This window comes from Primulina huaijiensis, chromosome 15, assembly GCF_012295235.1.
Source record: "Primulina huaijiensis isolate GDHJ02 chromosome 15, ASM1229523v2, whole genome shotgun sequence".
Lineage (NCBI taxonomy): Eukaryota > Viridiplantae > Streptophyta > Magnoliopsida > Lamiales > Gesneriaceae > Primulina > Primulina huaijiensis.
The window spans coordinates 4,751,058-4,767,522 of record NC_133320.1 but is presented as its reverse complement, the minus strand read 5'-3'; the positions used below and the strand labels follow the sequence as shown (position 1 = coordinate 4,767,522).

Sequence of the window (16,465 nt, the reverse complement as noted above, 5' to 3'; positions counted from 1 at the left end):
TTACAAAAGCATACTAAATTAATAGAATTTTCTTAAAATTCAAAGTCTCATGAAAACAATAGCAGGATCCGTCCTAGAGTAGGCAACCCCTTCCATAACAAGGTTCCAGCAACAACCCCCCACCCCAAAAAGGAGGGAACAGACAATGTTTGGGTTCAGACCCTCGAAATTGAATTATTCAAATTGTCTAATTTTCAAACTAAACAAAAAGTTTTCATCACCATCTTCATCCCAAAGAAAGTGGTGATCATTAACCACCTCCAGAGCCGTATTTCTTACCGAAGACAATCATCTGAAGTTTGTCGTAACCTGCAAGCACCCCGGCACCAGCAACTGCACGAAGAATGTTTGCACCGGCACCCTTGAACAAAGATTTGGCACCTTCATTCTTAAGGATTTGAGAGAAAGCATCCAGAGAGCTCTTGTACTTCACGGCTTCACCAGATGTCATCATCATTCTTCTACGGACAGTGTCGATTGGATAGGAGGCAAGACCAGCACCATTTGTGATGAGCCAACCAAGAGCAAAGCTAGCGAAGAAACTGTCCTGTTGTCATGACGGGTAAATCTCATTATATTGGCAACTTTTTAAAAATTAAACAGCTTAAATGAATCAAATAACATAATCCATTGTGTTAAAAATCATTGGAACCATGCCTTGCATAGATGGTTAAGGATGAAAATTTAGTTAAAGGGAGTTTTAGTGCATTTTAGAGGGCGGATTTTACATTTTTACACATGATGCGCATATAATCAAAACAAATACCCATTTGAGAAGAAAGACAACTTATCCTCCCTGCTCAATGGATTCGCCTAATGAAACGGAAAACTTGTTTTGAAAAGAATAAAACTAAAGTGAAAATAAAAATCCTCATCAAAACTACAATACAGCCTTGGATCCAATCATAAATAAATGAACCTGCAAGTAGAAATCCAGTATAGAGAAATACCAACCTGCATCGACCCCGTCAAGACCACAGGCTTCAAAGAGTCGTACATTCCAAAGTATAAACCACGATATACAATAATACCAACACATGAGATGTTGAATCCACGGTAAAGACCAGCAATACCATCAGATTTCAGGGTCTTTCGGTACACATCAATCAAACCATTAAATTGCCTCTCACCTCCCTTCTTTGCAGCCTTGGAATCATTGGCAAGACGAGTACGGGCATAATCCAAAGAGTAGACAAATAGCAATGAGGAAGCACCAGCTGCACCACCAGAAGCAAGGTTGCCAGCAAACCATTTCCAATAGCCATCACGGTCTTTCTTGAAGTTAAAGAGTCTCTTGAAGTAGTCCTTGAATGCAAAGTTTAAGGCCTGTAGAAGAAGTTATAACATATAGCAAATCATGGTAACAGCAGATTACAGAGATTTAACTCATGTATCGTGAATATAAGAGGTTGGGAAAACCTGAGTGGGGAAGTAACGGATAACGTTAGCAGTGTTCCCTCTCCATAACGATCCAACTCCTTCGTCCTGCATGGTTCTCTTGAAACAGTCTCCAATTCCCTTGTATGGTTCCGAGAGTCTACCAGACTTGATCATTTCATCTTGATTTTGAATCAAAAGCTTTACCCGTTCAATAGGGGCAGCAGCTGTTTTTGACACTGCAGCTGAGACTCCACCCATTAGAAAGTCGATGGCAAAGTGTGTGAGGCCTTTCTCAGATGGAGCCTGTACAAACACTGGTGAAGCATTCGCAGAAATCAATGACAGATTCTGAGAGACTTGACAAGTCATCGGATACCGCAATCCTGCATTTGTATAACTGCCATATGCAAATTGTCTCTGATACATGGCAGGCCGCTGGAAACCCCCATATCGTGTTTGGACATCCTGGGATAAGCTGGGACTTATATGCAGCTGATTAGCCACCTTATGTGCAATAGTTGGGAGCTGGTGCTGATCAGTCATTTTAAGAATATCTGCAGTAGCACAAAATAGGCAGGCAAGGACTAGTCAACCGCAAAACCAAGTCCATAAGGTGGATAAGGAATAGTTAACCACGTAGCAAGCCAATTACAAGGACACCCTAGTTCTTTGGTTGTTATATAGCAAGGAAAACATTTCCAAAAATGGAACTTAAACAAGAAACTAAAATTCACATAGCAGAGCCACATAACTGTTGATGCCAGAGAACACATGAAATACAAAATACTAGAGTACGCCATAAATACGGCTATCGTATATAGATAAAAATACAACGATGACAGGCAGAGACTACAATCTGTACTAATATGCATAATTTAAAGTGTAATGGGTTCAATTCTAGAATGGATATTAAATGAAAGGACGTTGAAACATGTTAAGCTAAGAAGTCTTATGACCAAGCAGAACAGGGGAACCAACAAGATGAGTGCCATCAACAACTAACTTCGCCGGTCATTGATAAAATAGAATTCATCAAGCTAAATCACCATGAAAAATGAACCCAAACTCATTTCTTTTCTAGAATCAAGCAGCCTCTCACAAATGGCTAGGCAGTTTCAACCTAATAAAGCATTTTTCCATTAAATGTACAAAACGACAAAACAAATTTCACTGTTTAAGTTAAGAAAAAATTGTAGCAAGTTTATTTTTTAAAAATGTTCTGATTAACTAGAAAAGGGTACCAAACAGATGCATCACAGAATAAGGGGGTTTGAATTCAATAAAATAAAAAATTGAGATTCAAATTCAGGAAAGAAAACCAAATTAATTTTTAAGCACTTTGGGTTCTTTTATTTCTGTAATATTGCTATCCTATAATTTCAAAAAATGAAAAACAAGAATCTGCCATGCCACAAAAGTAACCAATTATTCCAAGTGTCTTCAATCAGTGTTGTTTTTCCCTTTTGTTTTCTGTACATTCCTAAGCCACATATTCTTGGCCTCTGGTCTGAGACTATCCTTGTACATAGATACTATAAGGGCATTGTTTCCAAGAATTTAGAAACCCCAGAGTTCGAATATCAACGAAAGACTCAGTAAATTGATGGGCATAAACAAAATCGAAAGCGGTTTGATATACAATATTAGAGCTAAAAGCAACCACAAGATATGCCAACAATAAGATAAAGTATGGGAGTGTAAAAAGGAAAGGAAAACATAGCCACAATGGATTATGACTAAAAACAAGCAACTAAAAACACAGATCGAATCACACGTAAAGCCATACTCATGAAATAAAAATGAAGCCACGAACATAAAAATAACCAGGCATAATTCGTAAACGAGTATGAATAACAGAGCATTCATATAAAAATAATCCAAAAATCGACAAAATCAGTTAATAACTTCAGATGTGGTGAGACAGAAACAGATCTAAGCTCGTTCGGACCTTGATCTCCCTACAAGTACAGAACTTCATCTATTACAGATCTAAAGAATCAGGAGTTCTAAGATCAAGTGAAAAACACTTCTTCTAACCAAAGGATGAACAAAAATCCAAAGCGGTCGAGGAAAAACAGTTAAAAAAATATATTTAAAAATAGAAAGAAAAATCAAATGGAATTGGAATTTAAGCAGGATAATCAGAAAATAAAATCGAACAAAAATCATACATGGATGAAATAAAAGAAAAAATAGAATTTACCAGAGCTGTGCTCGCCTCGGCTTGGGGCGAAGACAAATGGAATGGTGCAGAGAAGAACCAATCGGAGTGGGCAGTGTGTGCATATGGTTAAAATCCTTCAATTAGTTGCCTTTTGCACGATCACCCAAAAATGTTTATGATATTTTCACTTGGACCCCTCATTTATATGCTTCTGATATTTTTTTGAGTGAGTATGTCGCACATGATTTATACGATATGATTTATTTGACTAACGTGGCTTTCAGGCTAAGACATTAGCTTGAGGTTTACTTAGTGCATATCGAAGGATCCCAATGAGTGTTCGAGTTGCTGGAATACGTGAGCGTTTGATAAGTGTTCATGAGTTAGATTCTCCTTACCAACACTTTCTCATGCGAATCTGTCGTACAGGATTTGTCTAGTGCAGTTTATTTAATTAACATGGTTTTGCAAACTACTATGTTAGCCCGGAGTTTACTTAATGTTCACATAAATATAACAATTGCGGATGCTCACGTAATAAAATTTATTAATTTTAAAAGTATGGCAAATTTGAATTTCAAATAAAACGATCCATTAGATTATTTTTTTTTTTTAAATTTCATTTCCACAAAATAGTCATTTTTATTATATATTAAATAAAAATAACTCAACTCGTGAACCTCATCAAACTCAAATTACGTCCTAATGATCAAGATAACATAGTCAGCCAAGAAGTGAAATCTCTGGAAAAAAACACATGAAATGAAAGTGACAAAGTCTCTGCTTGTCATAATAAGAAGCAACACAATTTGCTATTTTACAACGAAATATTACAAAGAAAAACTATTAATTCCGGAAAATATAATAGGCTCAATCTTTTCTTCACTTTTTCGGAATATTCATGTCGATTTCGTAGATATGATCGATCACAAGCTCATTTGATCTGGTAAGCTTGTCTCAAGAAAGTAGAGGCTGCAAGACATTAATAAACATATAATGTCGACGTGAATTTGTTTGTTGGTCAATTAATGGTCTTAGTCTTTTTTGAATTGGAGTGTTGACATGACATTGAACACGTCAACAACATCTAATGGCACATAAACAATTTCGGTGGCACGTCATTATATTCCGATGTCACCTCACTACTTATGGCGAAAAATGAATGAAACTAAAAACGTTGTAACTTTACCCATAATACAAACAAAATTAGAAAAACATTAAAAAAATGTAGTTTTCCCATCAAGAAAGTCACCTAGTAGACATGAACGCCATTCCAAAGAACACAGCTTTAACAGTTTTCTTTTGCCCCGCGTGATCAAACGCCAACGGGAGCATTTCATGCAATGTCAAAGAAGCCATCACTCCACCAACTGGAAATAACACAAAACACATCAAACACTAATACGGGAAATCATATAAATTTAACCGGATGAACGACGAGATCGATCATACCGGATCCGAGAAGGCCCTCCAATATTTCCGGACTCAAACTGACGGGGAATAGGTACGCTGCAAGGAACGAACAGAAACAAATTATATCTTGACATTATTATATGGAGTGTGGGATGTATATAGCTAGTTCATGACATACCTACAACAAGAACGCCGAGGGGCTCGGCTAGACCGGAAAGTGTGGCCAACTTGAATGCCCGCCATTTACTATAAGACACAAGGTGCACCAGATCGATATACATACGATAAGACAATCACCAATGATCAATTCTATTTTAGTGCACCAATTCTTAGAATAGTTCTTTTCATTTTATTTACAACAATTTAGTTGGAGACAGCCTAAAGTCGTGAATTTACCAAAACCAGCTTGCTAGCAATGCTGAAACATTTCCTACCTTTGTGTGGCGAAATAAACAGGCAGTGCAACAGCAATCCCCTGCAAAAGTCAGTAAAAAATTTTTTTCTTTAAAATCAATATATATTGGATCATATTTGGTACATGAAGAAGATCAAGGTCTTGAATATATTATAGACTGTGGTTTCTGAAGATATTGAAATGATACCTCTGGTATATGGTGCAAAGCAATAGCCAGCGCCAAGTTGAGACCGACGCGAAAGCCCTAACGAGGAAAAACGAACCTGAATTGAAATGCTTTCATCTTTTTTTCAAGTCCAACCACATTGTTATCAAATTGATCAGAACTTGAACATATATAAAAATTAAGGCATTCCAACATATCAAATAACTCTTGATGTCTTATATTTAACCTTAATGGATCCAAGGAACACTGCCATTCCCTCCGGGAAATTATGCAAGCTTATCCCTGAAACAGAGATATTTCAAGCATGTGAATTGAATCATACTTATCTAATAAACCGAAACTAACAGGAAATTGGGCAAATTCTTTCCAAAACAAAGTACATAGACATGTCATCCACACACACATATGCAACTTCAAGCACTTGGTGGTCCAACAATTTGAAAAGGGTCCGTCACGAATTCGATAATTTTCATGCCAACTGTAGCATTTTTTTTTTCAATTCATATAGAAGAATAACACCTAAGGCTGTGATGATTCCACTAAATAGAACTTGGCGTCGATGCTTTTTGATGATATCTTTGCTCTTGCTCCCTTCATCCCCATCATCCTGATTCCATGCACAAAACGATTTTTGGTTCATATTTCACAAAGATTAACAGTCACAAAGTTTATCCATATCGTACAAATGAGTTGACAAACCAGACCTTTTTACCATCTGAAATGGGTGGAAGTTCTGGGATGAAACTAGCCACAAATGCAAAGAAGGTTGCACCTGCAAAGAACTTTAAGGCCAATGAATCAATATACGATAACACCACAAAGACTGTACTCGAAATAGATGCTAGTTCTGCACTAAATTTGTAAACCTCACCCATAGATTCCCTTTCAAAAAACCAATGGAGTCGATGGCATTATGAACCAAATAAAAGAAGGATATGCTCAGCATAAGACCTGCCGCAAAACCCTGCATGAGCGAAACCAAAAACTAGATTTAGGCTTATGAAACTAAAAATCGTTAAATTTTTAATTCGGAAGCACATCAAGTAGGCATTTAGTCGGAGAATTTAAAGGGAAATAATATTATACACATTGACACAAATTTATTACCTGTAGAAGGCCGAGCATTTTAAGATTTGGGGCCTCATTGATGACAACAAAGAGTGCGCCTATTCGAGAACACAGCCAAGAATCATTAGGCTTCTCGTGAATTCAGGGCTAGATTAAATAATAGACACTGGCAAAGCAAGTTCATGGAGTAAATGATTTACTTATATCATGCATCTTGGCCTCGAAAATCATCTGTCCGAGTATACAACTCAACAATAAATAACCAGACTCAACAATCACGCGAAATCAGAAGGTTGAAGTAATTATGAAGTTAGAGTATCCTAAGACTTAAAGCTCTATCTCGTAAAACACTACATACTTTTTCGGTTTCATGATCGAATGGACTAGCTAGCTAGGATACAATATATGGATATCCTATACCTGCATGATCAGAAGTAAGACCGTCATTCAATCGATAAAGCAGAACGCAACAAGCAAACTGGATGTAAATTAAACATAAGGTCCAAATTAGACAACACCGAAGATTATAAACTCCAACCAAATGTCAAAAATTCAACAATACTTACATAAAAATTTGTACACAAAAACGAATGATAGCCACACACACATCAAATTTCTGAACACTAGAGCAAATAGTTTAATTAATGATCACTTACCGATGGAGTTGCTCAAACCACCCAAAAGTGCAAGTGCAAGAGCAACTAAAACTTGAGATTCCATGAAACTCATTTTTCCCAAAACCCCACCACTCAAAGTTAACAAATCTTGGAATATTCCAACTCAAAGACAAAATCTCGGAGTACCCTTTTCTCCAATCTCCTGATCCAGGAATGGTACACAAGAAAGAAAGAGTTCATGATATTTATACAGATGACTACGATGCTGTAATAAACTATCTCCACCAGTTATGAACTGATCCGAAGCAGGACTAGCAATGTTCAAATAAACAAATTTCACTTTACCAACTGGAATTAAACAGGCTGAGTAATGACACGTGTTTACAGTGTTTCAAGTTATTAAAAATTGTCAATAAAAAATTTAAAATTCTCTGTCTGATTGCGTAAATACATCGGGAAATTGGGGATCAGTCCCCAGCCGTCGTTTTTTTTAGTGTTCAGTCCCTGGGTACTTTTTTAGTACCACATTTCCACATGAAGTGTACCACATTTTCACATGAAGTGTACCACAATTTGTATGACATAGTACCACAATTTTGTGGGTAGGGAGTGAACCCAAAGAAATGTTTTCATTGGGGATTTTTCACCAACTTCCCCTAAATACATTAAATGAGTAAAAGATATAACACATTAGATAGTAATTAACATAAAATACAATTTAAAAAATACACTAATCTTTTTTTTAAATATATTATATTCTGGATAATCACACCTTGCTATATAAAAATCATGCAGCAATACATCAACAAAGAAGTGGATAAAATAGCAATTAAAACTCGAAGGGCAGTTGAGGATTCCATTATTGCATGAAAAGGGTATTTGTATCTATCTTCGAACAAGAATTTAATAGACCGGAAAGGGAGTAGTATGATAATGAGAGCAAAAAAGAAATATCTATACGGGATAATCCAAGAAAATTTAACAAAATAACAATTTCCCGACTTATAATTTTCAGATTTTCATATAACTAAATACATATTTGTTTAGATTACTCCAAAAAAAAAAGGAAGAAGAAGAAGAAATTTTTAGAATAAATATAAAAATAATTTCATAGATTTTATGTTCAATCCCTTCTATATATTTTAATTTACTTTTGTTTAACTTTGCTTACTGGCTAGCAACTCCACTAATCTTCAAGGGAGTATGTCACTTCCAACTCAAACTTTCGGCAAATGGGGTTACGTACGTAGTACAAATATATTTATTTTATAAAATATTCATTTTTAAATTTAATTAGTTTGTCAAAAATATTTAATGAAAAGTATATTTTTTCTTAATTTATTGCGTATTTTACACTGCGTATATGTATGATAGATCAACAAACATATATATATTTTCTTTAATTCCCCCATTGGGAAAAAGAATTTATTTTTATTTTGTTTGATGGGAATTTTTATACTATTGCAAATTTGCAATTGTTGTTCTAAAAAATATATATTATAATTGTTAATTCATTAGTATATCGAAAGTTGAAATATTTAACTATTTCAAAATCAGTTCTTGAAAGAGGAGTTTTCCTAAATGAAAAGGGACAGCTGAATTCTTTACATATTATTTTATTTCCAAATGAAATGTCATTTTTTTAGAAGAAAAAATTTCTAGTGCAAATGATGTTTCACTTTTTTTAAAAAAAAAGTAAAAGATTTAGTCGGGCATAATTTACTTGAATATTTTTTGTGTATAATTTATTAAAAAAAATTTAGATAATTTAAAAAAAAATTAGATAACTTTAATATTTTTGAAAATTAGGACAATGACACAATAATGAAAGATTTACATCGAATAGATCAAGTGTTCAAGGCAATGTGTATTGAAATGTAGTCGTGGAGTGTTGAAGATATTCATACACAGTCATTTTGGTTATTTAGTTTGATAAATGTATTAGATGTACTTTGGTCCATCACTTTGTTCACTAGTATTGGCTTCGTAAAACTAACATGTTTTTCTTTTTATTCATTGATATTGGTTCTTCCTAGTATTGACTTTGTAAACTTACCTGTTTTTCTAGTGACGCTAAACTTCAAAAAATATCGAGTGAAGGACTAAACTAAACTTTATTAAATCTTCAATTATTAGTCTTTTTCATTCATTTTACATTTTAGATTAATTATTTAAATGAACTAATTTTTTTAAAATAATAAAAGTTTATCTCTGTTTAACATTCACAATAGAATAATATGTAAATTTATTCAATAAAATTCATCTCCAAAATCCACAGCCCCTCAAAACCTAACCAAAAGTTAGGCCAAAAAAATAAAGAAAAAAACAACATATAATCTCACACTCCCAATCAACGGTTCCCAATCATAATATATAGATATAGATAGATGAGATACGTATGTATCTATTTACTGCATCAGAATTCCGACGAACGACAGGAGCACAGAGAAGAAGATGCAAGCAGAGGGACTGCCCAGAGAAAATCCAGCTCCTGCGTCCGGTCCCGGCGCCGGTGCCGGAGAGAAACCGCTATCTCGCGCAGCGGCAGCCCAGGAAGCTAGGCAGAGCGCCGCAAAGACGAAGAAAAATCGAATTTTGGAAAGACCCATTTTAGCTGCCGATGAAAGATTCGCGGAGAATGCAAGAAAACGGGCTGGGTGAATCGTAAGAATGGAGATTGAAGAGATCCGAGCTGTGTGGGGTGAAAGGGGGGAAGAAGGGTTTGAATTTATAGCATACGGTTATCTTTAACCGTTAGATTGTTTTATTGCTATCGCTGTAATCTTTATTTTAACGTTCGAATTTGTTGACGTTAGGGGTGGGTCCCATCTCTGCTTTATTTTTGAAATTTAATAATATGAATAATTAATTAATTATGTGAAATAAGAATTTGTTGGAGTATCGTTTTCCCACATCCAAGACACATAAATTTAAAATGTTTCAAAGAAATTTAATTTGATTTTTTTGGGAGGAAGGAGATTGCATGTACTTTTTTTTTGTTGTGAGAAAGAAGAAAATCTATGCTCTAAATTTTTTTGTGTGATGTATTTTATTAATTATTATTATTATTATATATTGTCAACTATTGAATATACATATTTATCAATAAATAATCAATTAAGTTTCAATAACATTTGGACTCTTCTGTCAATTTATGTATTGTTTTTCCAATTTTAGGTGAGGGCATTATTTATTTAATTTAACTTGGTTTATTGCAACATGATGATGGAAACGAATCACTTGGGAGTTATTTCACCTGGTGCTTCATTGTCTGAAGATAATGTATAACAAGTAGTGCTACAATTTACAACAAACCACCAGAATTTTCATGCTGATGGGCTTCCCGACCTTGTCTTTGAATGTTCATTAGCCCCTTAGTTATCCAAATTGCTGTTTCTCTTGATGACACAACCTCTTCACCAAAAGGTTTCAACACTCCCGCGAGTTCATCAAGCCTCTCGCGCTTGAGAAGCTGTGCACAAAGCTCCAGCAATGTCTCCATTGCTTGTGCTTTCTGATCGCTCGCAGCATTCACTTCAACTTCATCGTCTTCCTTGGAAGGCTCGATTGGGTTAGAATCATTGGCTTTTGCAGAAGAAATAGTTTCAGAATATGAGACTGAGGCCTGAGTCTTCTGTTTTTGTACTTCAATACTAGGATTTTTCATTTGATGCTGATTGTCTGGATAGGAAGTCTTGACATTTGGCATGACTTCGAAGTTCTGTTCTTTTTTATCCGTCTTCTTGCTGATCGGTCAGTGTACTTAATCCAGACGACGCCCCAGAGTTGATACTTTTGCTCTCGTTGGGACTACTCGTGTCAACCATCACTTCAATATTAGGAACCACATCATCCAAAGAGCTAGAATGATCCACAGGTCTTTCCTGTGGGACTACAAGTGCTGCAGGCAGACTGTTTTTTCTTGTAATTCTGATAGGCGAGCTTCCTCTTTTATTGACTTTTGGAACATCATCTGATTCTTTCTTTTGCCCTTTCTTAAGAGACCTAGACTTGTCAGGCAACCGAGGTCTTGCTGATATGGACTTGGATTCAGATTCTGACTTTACGGGAAGAAAGACTGGACATGAATTGCTGTACTGTGCAACATACGGTTGCAAATGTGGATGCCTTAAAAGTTCTGCAGCCTAATAAAAAAGTTGTATACCATGAGTAAACATCAGATTGTTTCAAAATTTTCTGACATTCTTGAAGGTTTCAAATTTGTCACTAACCGTTGGCCTGTGTTCTGGGCTTTTTCGAAGCATACTTTTGATCAACCGCTTCCTGAAATTTATGCCAAAAGCGAACGAAGAACTTGAGGAATCATACAAAGCCAACAATGACGAATTGACAGAAAAGTGACATGAACTCACAGTGAAGAAGAATACAAAGTTGGAAGTGGAAAAATAGTCGATCTGTTTATTTTGTTGACTAGTCCAGCCATATCCTGTTTCATACATAAAATCACATGGAATCGTGAATACATCATCAATATTGCAATAATGAAGGCTCTGCCTGGAACTTACAGTAGCTCTAAATGGAGGCAGGTGGGCAGCGATTTCAAATGCACAACAGCCTGAGAGATTACCAGTATTTATCATAGTTAGAGATCTTAAAAGGATAAATTCAAGAACCGAGTTGCTAAGCTGACATACCTAAAGACCATATGTCCGATTTGTAGCCATAAGGTATATCTGCTAGAATTTCGGGACACATGTAGTTTGGAGTGCCCACAATCTACAGTCAGCACGAAAAATCAACTTACAGATCATGTAAATAAAGCTAAATAATATATGGGCGAATGTGTTAGTAAAGCTAAATAATATATGAACTTTCACCAAGCCTCTTGATTAACATGTTTAACACGATAAGATCAAGAAAAGATAGATTATTACTGATGAGGCAAGATCGTCTTTACTGAGCAGTTTGGCAAGACCAAAATCACCTTCAATAATCATATCAGAAACATGAATATCATACATAGATTACCAAAAAAAATTCACATGAGATTATGATTCTTACCTAGTCTGATCTCATTGTCTCTGGTCAGGAATATGTTCGAGCACTAGAATATATCATGATCAGAAAGGGTTAATAAGACAAGACTCATGAAACTCACAATGCTATTTTCTTGATAACATCGCCTAAAGGACGAACCTTCAGATCTCGATGAAGCACGCGATTAGAGTGAAGGTAATCCAAAGCTAACAGCAACTGAGTCAGCCATCTGCAGATTTTCTGTTAATGCAGAAAATTCAATCATCAACTAACCTCGTATTCCTCAAATTCTTATCATGTTTGTTTCTTAATTACCTCTTCAGGAAAATGAACCCCTCTAGCTTTTTTAATAATCCCTGCCCTGAAACATCACAATGGAGACATTAAAAACAGGAACTTTGTAACCATATCTATGCGAATAAGCATACATTGATGAACTCACATATCTCCACCCTCACAGTAACTCGTAACAATGCATACATACGATTCCTGGTTCATCAGAAAACATAATTTCAGTTAGTTGCAGACCTAGATCTTAAAAATGGATCATATATATATATATGTGTGTGTGTGTGTGTGTGTGTGTGTGTGTGCGAGCGCCTTTCAATGCCAAGCAAAGCACCTTCTCTACCCATGCATCTTTGTACTCAATGATGTAAGGGTTATTCAGTTTTGACATCAAAACCATCTGCAACACATCACGTTTGAAAATTAATCAGTATTAACTAAATGACTGCCGCAAGAATACTAGATCAACATTTGAATAGCAAATCCTTTTTTAAAATCAAACTAGACTCGACTCGAATTAGATTTTGAATCACCTAGCATAGCCACCACCTGCTTCAATATCATGGACAGTTTGAGAAAAACTATTTCAACCCATTATACATATATTGGTTAAATATCACAAAAGTTTAAAATAAATCAATATAATTTTTTCTGTCACAATACAATATACGAGTAGTCGATTTTGATTCCGATCAATTATAATCTAGCTCAAATGGCCCGAGCTCAACTAAAAAATTCATAAGCTTAAATATGAACCCCAAAAAAGATCTATTCGAACTCGACTTGTTCATCTACTCAGTGCTTACTTGTGGTAAGAACTGACATGTAGAAGAAATGTGTCAACCAGTTAGAAGACAAAAAAGGTAAAATTTCACTTTGTAGATAATTACTTGATTGTTCTTTATTAGCTCTACCCCTTTTTCATTTCGTTTATTACCCAAATCGGCTTCATTTAATTTTACAAAGAGAGGTAGGTATTTTCTTGAATGAATGTGTAAGTACGTTGAGTCCATATAGAGTAGTGAAGTTAGGTGTGAAAAGTGACACGATATAAATTCCTTCAAACTACTATCTAAAAACTTCATGGATGGTTCTCATGTTAAATAAGAAAAAGGAAGTTATATTTCTACTTTAATTGTAGTGTTCTCACCACATTTTTCAGCAGAATAAGAATGTGAAAATTTGGCTCATACTAAAAATTGGATTATCTGAACTAAAGTACTCTACATGAACATATTAAGGCAAAATCTTGAATGCAGATGATATAGAAGAGTGGTGACCTCTTGGTGTGCAGTGTGCTTGAACTTCTCAGTTTGCTTAGCAAGGCGAATCTTCTTTAGAACATACCTAAATAATGCAGCAGAAGAAATGAAATCAACATCTCAAAACCCCACCAAGAATCAGAAACAAAATCAGGAAAAAATCTTAAATTTTGAGAAGTAAAATATCAGAATCTTCACTTCTGTTTCTCAATCTTGTGATTAACTAGAAACGCAGCTCCAAAAGCTCCTCTCCCAATCTGCTCCACCATTTCATAATCCTCCATTTTTGACTTCATTTTCGTGCTAGTGGACTCCATTTTGTTTTAAGCATAAAAAAGGTGACTTCTTTTACAAAATCATGGAGACAATGAAGCTGTATTTATACATACAAGCAATAAAGTCGAATTAATAGCCCATTTCGGAAATTGCCCCAGCAAGAAATGAAATCACAGAAAAAGTCAAGAATGGAGCAGGGGAGGAGGAGGGGGGCCATTAATTCCATAATCATGAAAAAACCATGAACAATATCTCATCATAAAATGCCACAGTGGGGCAATATTGAAACTTGAAATAAAATCAAAGCCAAGAAGGAAAAAAAAGGGTATTTCAAGAAATCTCAAGAAAAATAATGGTGGGCTCAAATCAAGAAAATAAAAAATTAAATAACAGGTGGATCACATTGCTAGGAATTTTGATTCAAAAGGGAGGGAAGATCTGAGGCAGAAGCAAAATATTAACATAAATTTCGTTCCATTTAAATTTAATGTGGGGAAAAAAAAAAAAAAAAACTTGCTTGTGTTTTCAGATTCTGGGGGATATGATTGCCATTTTTGTGTGGTTGGCATGTCACTTTCTTCATTTAATTTTGAATGAAAAATATGTTTTTTTCCCACACAAACAGCAAAATTTCAATTTGAAGGGCCATTAATGGATTAATTGGTTAGCTTTTCCAGCACTATCTATTATTTAATCACCATAATTGTTGACGTTTTAACACAATTTGTAATGGAAATCTATTAAACTTTTTATTTCTAATTCTTGTCCAATTTCAATTGCTTTTCAAGATTAGGAATTGATTGGCAACTAAAAGCCAACACCTTATTCTCAAATAACAATACCTAACGGAGGTGACCGACGGTAAGATGGATCCGGATCCAGATTTGGTTTGATTTGATTTGGGAATAATTTGGGTCCAATCCAACTTTAAAATCCGAGATAGGAAAAAAAAAACAATTGAAAATGTATTACATTTAAATCTACTTCAAAAGAAAAAAAAAATCAAATTGGAATCTATGGTTGATTTTTTTAAAAAAAAATTCGGGTAATCTTTTTTTGTTTGGCAAAAACTTGTGTGAGACGGTCTCACGGGTCGTATTTTGTGAGACAGATATCTTATTTGAGTCATCCATGAAAAAATATTACTTTTTATGTTAAGAGTATTGCTTTTTATTGTGAATATTGGTAGGATTGACCTGTCTCACAAATAAATATTCGTGAGACCGTCTCACAAAAGACCTAATTTTTTTATTTTTGTTTAATGAGGACCTTGTAAATTATGTAAATTGTTTTGTGAAGGAATATGTACAGTTGAGTTTTGAATTAAAAAAAGTAAACTATGGATGCAAAATAAATTTTTTAAATATAAACAGAGGTAAAGTTTTTTATTAAAATTTATTATATTATAATACAATAACTGTTGATTTTGACGATATGAATTTGGCTTTTGACCATAGGGGCTTCTTAGCTTCACAATCTAACAATTGGGTAGGTTTTTTTAAATATGATTTTTATTTATAAGTATATGAAAAAAAAATTGTCAATTAGTTTTTCGAATTGTAATGTTTACTTTTTCTCTGTTCTAATTTGTCTTGTCAAAGTTTTATTTTAGTTTTGTAATTTTATGTTTTGTTGATTTCTAATTATATTTCGTCTCTCGGAACATTGATGTGACGTCAAATAATATTGATATGACACTGAAAATATTGATATGATATCGAAAAATTAATGATATACCCAAACAAAATATGACTAAAAACAAAAAAAATTTACAAGACTAAATACTACTTTGATTAGTCATAAGATAAAAAAAATGACTATTCAGATAACTAAATTGACTATTTTTGTTAAATATATTTGATATGAAACTTTTAAATCAACTTTTTAGTAATTTTTCTTATAAAATATTATTTTCAGAATGCAATAATCCATTATTTTCCACTGAAATCCCACCTTAAAGTTTTATTTTGATTATTTTGTGACTTTTAAAAGGACTGAGAGCAGTGATGCTAATTAGGGGTGTTAATTCAGGTTGGACTAGTGGGTTCAAGTCCGGTTGAATTGAATGGATTACAAAAAAATTCCCGACCCAAACCCTAAACGTTTTGAAAATTCTTAACCAAAATTGAACCAACCGCGACTGATCCGACCAACACGCCAACCTGATTTGATTAGTATTTTATTATTTAACAAAAATAAAAAATGATAATAAAAATTCAAAACATACAATCATAATTAAAAATAATAATTTAAACCCATGATAATAAGTTTTTTTTTTTATCTAAATATGATAATTATGCTTCACGTATTTAAATATTTAAATTTAGTTGTCCAATTGTTAAATAATTAATTACTCCAAAAATAATAATAATTTAGAGCCTAGGCAAGAGGTGAGCTATATATATATATATATATTAT

At 34.2% G+C, this 16,465-nt stretch overlaps 3 protein-coding genes across 7 annotated transcripts; all 3 read right to left on the bottom strand.

Annotated features, from left to right (window-relative positions):
* Nucleotides 1-14: 14 nt before the first annotated feature.
* LOC140958946 (ADP,ATP carrier protein, mitochondrial-like) lies at nucleotides 15-3,724 on the bottom strand. The gene is made up of 4 exons (XM_073416576.1): nucleotides 3,584-3,724; nucleotides 1,420-1,934; nucleotides 955-1,326; nucleotides 15-547 (listed from the first exon to the last, which is right to left on the bottom strand). The coding sequence occupies exons 2-4, from the start codon at nucleotides 1,921-1,923 to the stop codon at nucleotides 251-253; spliced, it is 1,173 nt and encodes a 390-aa protein (XP_073272677.1). The 5' UTR covers nucleotides 1,924-1,934; nucleotides 3,584-3,724; the 3' UTR covers nucleotides 15-250.
* A 516-nt stretch (nucleotides 3,725-4,240) lies between these two features.
* On the bottom strand, nucleotides 4,241-7,662 carry LOC140958947 (zinc transporter ZTP29-like). 5 transcript variants are annotated; one of them, XM_073416578.1, is made up of 13 exons: nucleotides 7,263-7,662; nucleotides 6,807-7,026; nucleotides 6,646-6,704; nucleotides 6,410-6,502; nucleotides 6,243-6,320; nucleotides 6,058-6,145; nucleotides 5,765-5,820; nucleotides 5,560-5,616; nucleotides 5,392-5,432; nucleotides 5,136-5,203; nucleotides 4,997-5,053; nucleotides 4,797-4,914; nucleotides 4,242-4,516 (listed from the first exon to the last, which is right to left on the bottom strand). In XM_073416578.1, exons 2-13 carry the CDS (start codon nucleotides 6,835-6,837, stop codon nucleotides 4,471-4,473), a joined length of 792 nt encoding a protein of 263 aa, XP_073272679.1. In that variant the 5' UTR covers nucleotides 6,838-7,026; nucleotides 7,263-7,662; the 3' UTR covers nucleotides 4,242-4,470. The 5 variants fall into 5 exon arrangements, with proteins under 5 accessions (XP_073272682.1, XP_073272679.1, XP_073272681.1 ...); XM_073416579.1 differs by lacking the exon at nucleotides 6,807-7,026 and adding an exon at nucleotides 7,027-7,084 and having other exon boundaries at nucleotides 4,244-4,516; nucleotides 7,263-7,661; XM_073416580.1 differs by lacking the exon at nucleotides 6,807-7,026 and having other exon boundaries at nucleotides 6,410-6,489; nucleotides 7,263-7,333.
* A 2,787-nt stretch (nucleotides 7,663-10,449) lies between these two features.
* On the bottom strand, nucleotides 10,450-14,579 carry LOC140958945 (serine/threonine-protein kinase Nek6). The gene is given in 14 exon segments (XM_073416575.1): nucleotides 10,450-10,957; nucleotides 10,959-11,368; nucleotides 11,456-11,507; nucleotides 11,597-11,670; nucleotides 11,750-11,799; nucleotides 11,879-11,960; nucleotides 12,119-12,168; nucleotides 12,246-12,288; nucleotides 12,381-12,461; nucleotides 12,537-12,582; nucleotides 12,664-12,710; nucleotides 12,844-12,909; nucleotides 13,790-13,856; nucleotides 13,970-14,579. Coding segments are annotated over 14 exon segments (1,617 nt in total). The 5' UTR covers nucleotides 14,089-14,579; the 3' UTR covers nucleotides 10,450-10,527.
* Between the last annotated feature and the right edge of the window lie 1,886 nt (nucleotides 14,580-16,465).

Coding starts and splice junctions, on each gene's coding strand:
- LOC140958946 (XM_073416576.1), bottom strand. CDS start 1,923: ATGACTGATCAGCACCAGCTCCCAACTATTGCACATAAGGTGGCTAAT. Junction 1,327..1,419: donor TCCGTTACTTCCCCACTCAG/GTTTTCCCAACC, acceptor CTTCTTCTACAG/GCCTTAAACTTTGCATTCAA. Junction 548..954: donor TCTTGACGGGGTCGATGCAG/GTTGGTATTTCT, acceptor TCATGACAACAG/GACAGTTTCTTCGCTAGCTT.
- LOC140958947 (XM_073416577.1), bottom strand. CDS start 7,335: ATGAGTTTCATGGAATCTCAAGTTTTAGTTGCTCTTGCACTTGCACTT. Junction 5,433..5,559: donor CTTTGCACCATATACCAGAG/GTATCATTTCAA, acceptor TGACTTTTGCAG/GGGATTGCTGTTGCACTGCC. Junction 4,915..4,996: donor GGAGGGCCTTCTCGGATCCG/GTATGATCGATC, acceptor TGTTATTTCCAG/TTGGTGGAGTGATGGCTTCT.